The sequence below is a fragment of the Schistocerca nitens genome, chromosome 1 (assembly GCF_023898315.1).
Source record: "Schistocerca nitens isolate TAMUIC-IGC-003100 chromosome 1, iqSchNite1.1, whole genome shotgun sequence".
Classification (NCBI taxonomy): domain Eukaryota; kingdom Metazoa; phylum Arthropoda; class Insecta; order Orthoptera; family Acrididae; genus Schistocerca; species Schistocerca nitens.
This window is the reverse complement of record NC_064614.1, coordinates 657,725-667,012: the sequence shown is the minus strand read 5'-3', so window position 1 is coordinate 667,012 and position 9,288 is coordinate 657,725. Positions and strand designations below refer to the sequence as shown.

Sequence of the window (9,288 nt, the reverse complement as noted above, 5' to 3'; positions counted from 1 at the left end):
GCACTCTTCTTTCGCGCATTCTTGCTCAAACTGAGTTCATTACTGTAATTCCGTATCTTACGTTTAATACAGTAGTTTAAAATGCTTGAGGAAGCATCATTGTCACACCTGAGAGTTAGTATGAAAAGAAGGCTGGCAGGTGTAGCGACGTAAAAAGGAAAAATGAGAGCCAACAGCACCTTTTTTTTTTACAATACGTAATACTTTATTCAATTCAATTATATATAGTATTGCAAGTTTGTTTTATAATTAATTACATTTCGTTTTCAGTTTTCCATTTTCGTTGTTATTGTTTTTATTGCATTATTGTGTATAGTTCGTTTATTTCATTGCTAGTATCTTTTTCCGTTTGTATTGAAACTTTTGCCGAGTTTGTCTTTGTGTTATGATAAAGGACTTGACGCTTTCTACTTGGAGTTTTCTGGCAACAATAAATGTGAACAATATTTATCTAATGTATTACAGGAATAAACAAGAAAAGAAAACGCAAGAAACATAGAATTGGCAATTGATTATTTGCTTATTATTGGTGTAAAGGGGGGTGATTTTTCTTTTTCTTTTGATTTCTCTTTCAATATTATCAGCGATGGCATTGGTGTAGCACTTGACACAAAACAAACACTTCACTCAGCACTGAAAGAGAACTTCACAGAAGCACTTTGGTGGTTTTCCTGGGGTTGCTGGTGGGCGTGCCGCGGGCTGAAGTGGCCGTGGGCCGCTATCCTCCCTCAGCTGGGCTCTGTCCGCGGCGGTCGGGCTGGCGGTGACGGATGGCTTGTAGGCGTGGCGCGGGCTGAAGCGGCGGTGGGCGTTGCCGTGGCCGCTATCCTCCCTCAGCTGGGCTCTGTCCGCGACGGTCAGGGTGGCGGTGTCCGCAGGGAAGGCTGGTATGGCTCTGTTGTAACCTGCTTCTATGGCGATTCTCAGAAAGTTTGCTAACTCTGCTTTGAATTTTTTGGATCTTATGGCTTTGTTGTTTTCTTCCCGTAAGTACGAGAGGTATTCCATGACATCTTCCTGATTTTGTTCTATTATTGCATATACTGTTTGACTTAGGATCCAAGTGGTACTTTGTTTCTTTGGTCGTGGGAAGGGTTTTATGTCCGGTGCGGTTAGTAGTTCCATGTTTATCCTTTCAGGTGTACTTCTGTTTATCAGTGCCAGCATCGCTTTGCGTGTCTCCCATATTTCTTTTCTCCGCATCGGAAGCGATGTTCCAGCGTATCGTTTTCATTACAGGTCTGACATTTTCCTGATGGTCTGAGGTGAATTGCTGCTAACCTTTCATTTGTGGGTACAGTGTTGTTTATTGCTTTGTACCACGTCGCTTTGACGTTCGTATTGAGTGTGCTTTCGTGCAGATTGAGCCACATTTGTTTCCAGTTGTGCGCGGGTTTCTTTGCTTCAATCTTGTCCCGTTTCACTTCCCCTCTCAGTTCAGTGTAAAGCTTTCTGGTCGTCCTGGTTCTTGTCCCCTGCTGTCTAGTACGTATCCTTTTTGGATGAAGTTTCTCTTAGATATTTTAATTTGTACGGTACTGCTGACACGTTTACTGGTGCTTCTTCTGAGGCGGGTCGACACCTATTTATCAGGGCGGCTGTGAGGTTGTTGGGGTTCTTCTCTGTAATGCTGCTCAGACGCTGTATTAGCAGTGCCGCGCATTTCCTCTGTACGTCGATCAGGCCTGCTCCTCCTTCGTGGATGCCTAACGTGCACGTGGACCGCTGCACTTTGAAAATTTCGCAACGCCAGAGGAGGTAATGTATTGCACCTTCGATGGACCTTGCTATTTCCTTGGGCGGGTAGGACACTTGCACTAGAAACCAAACTTTGGACAGGAGTTGCTCGTTGATGAGCCTCGCCTTCTGGAACAGATCCAGCTCTCTATTGCCATTCATTCTGGCGAGTCCTCTTATTGTGTGTAGCACTTCCCTCCAATTTTGTGCCGCCATTTTCATCGGGCAAGAGTGTAGTTTCAGCCCTAGGCACTTGTGTGTTTCCACAACCTTGTGCCAGGTACTTTCATCTTGCATCTTTTTGTTGCCAATCGGTAGTAGGGACGTTTTGTTTTTGTTTATTTTAGCTCCTGCTGCTCGCGCGAAGGTTTGAAGGACTTGATCTATTTTGTCGAGGTCTTCCCTGTCTCCCACGAAGAAACCAACATCGTCAGCGTACGCTTTGCATTTCAGTGTGGTGCCAGGCAACGTGATTCCTGTCATGGTGTCGTCTATTTTTCTTAGCAGCGGGTCCAGAGCAATGGCGAACAAACTAATCGAGAGGGGGCATGCTTGTCTTACTGATCTCGGTATTTGGATGACTTTCGTATTTCTGCCGTTTACCGACGCCTGTGATGTGGCACTGGTAAGGATGTTCTTAATGATTTTAATGAATGGTTCGCCGAGGCCGTATTTTTCCATCGTTCTGAACAGGAAGTCGTGGTCCACTCGGTCGAACGCTTTGTGGAAGTCTATTGATATTATTGCAGCTTCTGATTTATTAACTGCTGTAATGCCGATGCAGTCTCTGTATTCGCCTATGGCCTCGAATATTGTCCTTCCCGGTACGGCACATGTCTGTTGAGGGCTTATTATTTTTGTCATGACTGTTTTTAGTTTGTCCGCCACGCTTCTCGCAGCTATTTTGTAATCTGCGTTTAGCAGCGTGATGGGACGGTAATCTTCCACTCTCCGGGGCGCTTCTTTTTCCGGTATTAGTGTTACGTTTCCCATTGTGAAGTGTTCTGGCAGTTTCTCTCCCTGTATTGTGTCGCTGACGACTTCGGTGATCGTGTCGCCGATTATGTCCCAGTATTGGATGTAGAATTCGGTTGGAATTCCGTCCATTCCTGGGGCTTTTCCAATCGCACTGGATTTGACAATGTTGTGCACGTCGTCTTTTTCCATGTTTGCCACCAGCTCCGCCTTTCCTGTGTCTGTCAGGACGTCCGGCAGGTCGTGGAGTAAGGTGTCTGTTGCTGCTTCGCTCGTTTCTTCTCGCTTGAAGAGTTGGCTGAAATACTTCTGTACAAGCTTTAGGATCTCTGCTGACGCTTCTGTGGTGGTTCCGTCTTCTTTCTGCAGGTGTTTGATCTGTTTTTGTTGTGTCCTTCGGATTATTCTGCGTACGTGGTGAAATGTGGCCGGTTCTTCTTCCACTGTCCATAATGGCTGGCTTCTTCTTTTTATTGCTTCAGTTTGTTCTTTCTGCATGTTTATTAGTTTTGTTTTTATGCGCCTTAATTTTGTCAGGAGGGCTGGGTAATCGTTCGTTTGGGTGTTTATTACGTCTTTCATGCACTGTGTGTAGAAGTCAGCGGTCCATTTCTTCCACATTACTTTTTCCGCACTGTATTTTATAATGGTTTTTCGTAGCGACGGTTTTGCCTGTTTTACCCACCATTCTATGGTTGATTGTGTCTTTAATTTTTTCCTTAAGCATTCCGTCCACATGTCGATGATTTCTTTGCGCAGGGTTGTGTCTTTTAGATCGTTGGTGGACGTTTTCCAGAAGCTCTTTCGTTGACCTTTCTTCCGTTCTGGGAGGAGTATTTTTGTAATTTGGCAGTTATGGTCCGAAAACGCTATGGGCTTAATCTCTACTGTTTCTATGGCTTTCTATGGCTTCTTCCAAGTTTTTGGAAACGTATATCCTGTCGAGCCTACTCTTTCCGTTTCTATAGAAAAAGGTAAATTCAGTTGCGTCTGGATATTTAAATCTCCACACGTCCGAGTTTAGTTTTTCTGATTATTTCATCTAATTCTACACACATATGGGCCGTTGGTATCTGGTCTTCCTTCGCCACGACGCAATTGAAGTCACCTCCGAGTACTAGGTTGTCGAAGTTTTCATTAATTAGCGTACAAACATCTTGTTTGAAACATCTCGCTCTAGTTGTTTTATTTTCCGATCCTGAAGGGGCGTATATGTTGGTGAACAGCGTGCCTTGTATTTTGATAGCTATGCCTCGACCGTTTGGTGTTGTGCGTACATCATCAAATTCGATGTTTTCTTTTATTAATGTGGCTGTTCCGCATTTTTCTTCAGGGTCTGCGTTTGTGACGATATTGGAGGGGGGGAGGGGAGGGAAGGGGGAGTGAAATAGAGAGGGCGATAAGGAACACATTTGACATAATTAAAAAAAGCTCTAAGAGGGCAAACATATTCTAGGTAAGCTTAACATGAATAGATGGGAATTGCAGAGAGATGTTTCTTTTGTTAGTGTACTCACATAGTCATCTTCGGCGTAGCGAGTGATGTTTCGCACATTTGTATGAACGCTACCTGGGTATGTGCTATATGTGTAGCCGTAGCACTCATCTAATTAATTTACACTTTTTTATATATTTTCCATTTGAGACGACGATATTTTCGTCGTGTCGCACTATTTTGCGTTGCGGACACTGGTTGCACAGCACAATTTTCACACCGCACTCACTTTTAGCACACTTTGGACGCGTTGAAGGGTCTCTGCATCAGCGACGACGGGGGCGTGGAGGGCTAAGGGGGGGCGTGGTCTGGTGGTGGTGGTGGTGGTGGTGGTGGTGGTGGTGGTGGTGGTGGTGGTGGTGGTGGTGGTGGCAGCGGCGGTCGCGGCGTGTGGGGACGGAGGGCGTCCTTGAAGGCGGCGTCCAGCGCTATCTGTAGGTAGTTCTGGAACGTCTGCCGGTAGTTGTTTTTCCGCCTGGCTCGCTTGTTCCTCCCAGAGATCGGTGAGGAACAGCACTCCGTCTGTTTTTTCGCGATTATGGCGTGCGCTGTCGTCGCGAACGTCCACATGGTCGCGACGCGTTTGGGTCTTGGGAAACATTTTGCAGCCGGGATCGTGAGGGCTGTGGCTTCTATAGCTCGGTGGTCCGCCCTGTTCATGAGTGCCACCATTTTCCTGCACGTCTCCCATATCGCCTGACTTGTCGGACATGTGAAGCGGTGTTCCACGGTGTCGATCTCGTTGCACGCTTCGCAGTGCGGCGACTCGCGCATGCCGATGCGCGCTAGACGCTCGTTCGTCGGTATCTTGTTGTGTACGACTTTGTACCACGTGTCTCTAGCTTCTGGAGGAATGGCTTTCTCGGAGAGATTCTTCCAGACTTGTGGCCAGTCGTGGTCTGGAAGATTCGTCTCTGTTCTGCTTCTGCCTTGCTTGCCTCTCAGTGCGCGGTAGATTTTCGCTGCAGTTCTCACCTCCTTCACTGCTAGGGTGGATGTGATGTAGCTACTGTCCATTATTATTTGCTTCAAGTAGCGCATCTTGTAGGGTATTCTACTGACGTCTACCGGCGCTTGCCCGGAGTTTGGCCTGTGTTCCTTCAGTAGAGACGACGTGGTACAGTCTACTCTTCTGTCCTCCATTTGTAGAGCTCGATGGAGCAACAGTGCAGCGCATTTTGTCGTGACATCTATCAGGCCCAGCCCCCCTTCTTCTCTAGGGAGAGTGCTGGTGGGTTGCGACACTTTGAAAATTTCCCGCCTCCACAGCAGGTAGTACACAGCGCTTCCTATAGACCTCCCTATTTCTGTTGGTACGTTTATGACTTGTGCCATGTACCAGGCCTTCGCCAGGATCGTTTCGTTGATCAGCTGCGTTTTCTGATCCAGCGTTAGGTTTCTGTTGGCGTGTGTCCTGACGAGCCCTCTCGTGGTGTTGAGGATGATCCGCCAGTTTTCTGCGGCCATTCTGAGTGGGCAGGCCTGCAGCTGAACACCTAACACCTTATATCTGTCGGTCACCTTGTACCATGGTCTGGCCTCTCTGTTTCCCGTTCCCTATAGGGAGCAGCACTGTTTTGTTAGGGTTGGTTTTCGCCCCAGATGCCTTTCCAAAGGATTCAAATATTGGGTGGACACTGTCAATGTCCTCCTTTCCGTCCACAAAAATGCTCAAGTCATCGTCATATGCCATACAGGTTACTTTGGTGTCTTGCAGCTTGTAGCCGTTAATGGAGGCGGCGAGTTTCCTGAGGACTGGGTCGAGGGCTACTGTGAATAGTGCCATCGACAGTGGGCACCCTTGCCTCACAGATTTCCCTAATTTTATCGGCGCAGATATCCAGCCGTTTACAGTTACTCGTGACGTGGCATTTGTCAACATGTTTTCGATGACTTGAGCGAATCTGGGGCCAGAACCTAGTCTCGTCAACGTTTTCAGTAGGTACCGGTGACCGATCCTGTCGAAGGCCTTTTGGAAGTCAACAGAAATGATCGCTGCAGTCGCTCTGTTGGATGCGGCGTGTGCTATAACGTCTCTGTACGTGCAGACGGCGTCGAAGATGTTTCTGCCTAACACTGCACATGTCTGCCACGGGCTGATTGCTTTTTTGAGAGCGAGCTTCATATTTTCCGCGACGCATTTTGCTACTAGCTTGTAGTCCGCATTTAGGAGGGTAATTGGGCGGAAGTCTGTTAGCGTTTTTGGCGCCTTAGTTTTCGGTATCAGAGTGATGGTCCCTTCAAGGAACGGAGGTGGTATCTCCTTCCCGTGCAGAATTTCGTTGACAATTTCAGTTATTATTACAACTACTTTTTGCTCTTCTAAGTGACGCATCATGTGCCTCCTAGTTGTTATCTTGCGGCCAGCTGCGTCGCTAAGCTCCGTTATAGTTCTGTTTTGTGCCCTCTCCCTCTCTCTATGCAGGTGGTGCAGTGTGGCAGGTTCATCTTCAGTGGCGCCGTGTGTCTGGCTGCGGACGACGACGCCTTTCATTTGTTGACGCCTGATATTGAGTAGTCGCGCCTTTATTCCTCTGACTCGCGTGAGAAGCAGGTCGTCGTCTGGAGGACAGTTGAGCGCGTCCTTCAGACACTGCGTGTAGAAGTCTGCCGTGCTCTTCCTCCAGAAGGCTTCTCCGCACTGTGCCTTATCAGCATCTTCCTTATTTGTGGTTTCCCACCATTGAGTGGTGGACGGATATTGTTGTCGTGTCTGTAAACTTTCTTCTAGGGTGAGCGCTATCTCCTGCTGTAGTTTGGCGTCACTTAGATGTTGCGTGTTAAGTTTCCACGCTGATCTTCCTCCTGATATTTTATTCGTTGCCAGCTGGAGCTTGCAAGTGTAGGCACAGTGGTCGGAGAAGATTACAGGGCAGAGTTCTACATATGATACAGAGGCGGCCAACTGTCTGGTCACATAAATCCTGTCAAGCCTGCTTCTTCCACAGTTGTGGAAGTACGTGAATTCTGTTGTGTTGGGGTGTAATAGACGCCAAGAGTCGCGTAGATTCAGTTTTCCTAAGAGTTCCTGCAGCTCTGTGCACAGATTTGGTACCAGGACTTGTTTTCTGTGCCTGACGGCGCATAGATATTGACAAAGTAGGTCCCAGCTATTTTGACCGCTATTCCGCGGCCGTCAGTCAGGGTCTGGATGTCGTCTGTCTCCATTCCATTCCTCACCATTACAGCAGTGCCAGTTCTCGTTTCTGCGTCTATGTTGGTGAAGACGTCGAATCCCGGTACTTGTTCCGAGTCCGTGGTGACGACTTCTTGTAACATCGCTACATCGGCAGCTCGGTGCTGCGGGAACTCCGTGAGGGCGTCTATCTTTACAACCAAATTCATTTAATTTACATTGCACGTGATGACGTTATAGCCAGAGCGTTCCTGCATTTAAGCGCTATGTGGAGGCGGGGGTTGAACTTGCTGTGGGCGGTCCGGCCGTAGAAGTAGGCCCTCCGGTTCGGTGGCTTGTTTCCGCGCATTTTCGGGCGAGATGTCCGCTGCTTCCCCGTCGGAAGTCTCCATCCTCTCGTCGTTTGAGCTGCTGCTGCGGCTTCGGCGCCTGTTACGCCGCCTTTTGGCTTTGGACGCCGGTTGCAGCTGCTCGTTAGACTCCTTCGGTTCGTCGTCGGGCTCCTTCAAGATGCGGGCGAGTTTCGTCACCTGCTTCTCGATGGCGATCTCGCGCGCCTCGGTGTACGAGGTGGGCGTGGACTCTGCGCTGGGCCCGGCCTGCTGGCTGCCGTGAGTGACAGCCTCAGCTGACGGCTGGGCGGGCGCGGCGGCGCGCGTGACCTTCACCCGCCGGGCGGCGGGGGAGAGGGCGGCCGCCGGCTCGGCCTCCATTGAGGTTTCGTTGTCCGAGTCGGAGCTCAGGTGCCGCTTCTCTCCCGCGCTGACCGCGGCGGCCGTCGCTGGGGCCGGTGTTGCCGGCTGGGCGGCCTCGGCTGGCGCGGCAGCCACCGCTGCTTCCGCTACGGCAGGCTCGTCGTTGGCGCGCGGGCTCTGGCCCGACAAAATTCCGGCGTAACTTGCCGCCTGCTCCGCTGCGTTGTCCGCGTTTTCACGCGGCAGCTGAGCCACTCTTTTATTTCTGGGGCAGCTGCTCCTCATGTGCTCCGTGGAGCTACAAATGGAGCACGTCGGTGGTTGTCCGCTATATTGGACCACACCTCTGTGTCCTCCTATCACAATGAAAGACGGGCACGTGTTTTCTTAGGACCATCCTGACGGACCTAACACCAGAGTCCACTTTATACCGCTGCCCGGTACCCCAGAAGTCTCTCGTTACAGAGAGAACTTCACCATGCAGCTTGAGCTACCGTGCAACTTCCTCGTTTGGCACCTCGAACGGGAGGTTATAGACTTTGATGTTTCTCACGCTGTGTCCGGCGTACGTGATTTTTACATCGCTGACGCGGCCATCTCTGTGTTTAAATTTGCTCACACCACCGCTTACGTTTACAAGCGTCTCGCATCTCACGTCCGTTTTCAACTTCAGAAAGAGGCTAAGCAGCGTGAAATCAAGCTGCAACCCCTCTAACTCGTCCTCCTGAATTTTAAGTTCGTGAAACATCCATTCCTCTATATCAAAAGAGGACTGCCGTTCGTGTTCACGATCAAACGCGCACTGAATCGTCGTACTTGAGCGATTGAACGTTGTCATTTTTTTTCGTAGGACACTCACCAACTCGTTGAAACACGAAACACGAACGCCTACGGCGAAACTGCTACGGCTGGCGCGGCGCGGTAGGATGTCGGGCGGCGACGGCTCGGCGGCCGGTAATCCTCGGCTACCTGGGACGCACAGTAGGGAGGGCACACGTGTTACCAGGCGGGCAGCCAGCCAAGTACTAACCGGGCCCGATGTTGCTTAACTTCGGTGATCGGACGAGAACCGGTGTATGATTTTTCTTTTTTGTTTTTTTAAAGTTGATTAAAACTGGAACCGCATCCTATTACTCAGTTACTCTTTCTGTAACTTTCTTCATTTTATTACTTTTTATCCAAAAATGGTCTTATGTATACTAGTTTACACGCCGGCACATAACAAAGATAGACAAATGAATGGAGACTGG

General features: G+C 49.2%; 1 protein-coding gene across 1 annotated transcript; it reads right to left on the bottom strand.

The window, feature by feature from the left end:
* Positions 1-7,600: 7,600 nt before the first annotated feature.
* On the bottom strand, positions 7,601-8,323 carry LOC126240155 (testis-specific gene A8 protein-like). The gene has a single exon (XM_049947906.1). The coding sequence runs from the start codon at positions 8,321-8,323 to the stop codon at positions 7,601-7,603; it is 723 nt and encodes a 240-aa protein (XP_049803863.1).
* Positions 8,324-9,288: the final 965 nt, after the last annotated feature.

Coding starts and splice junctions, on each gene's coding strand:
- LOC126240155 (XM_049947906.1), bottom strand. CDS start 8,323: ATGAGGAGCAGCTGCCCCAGAAATAAAAGAGTGGCTCAGCTGCCGCGT.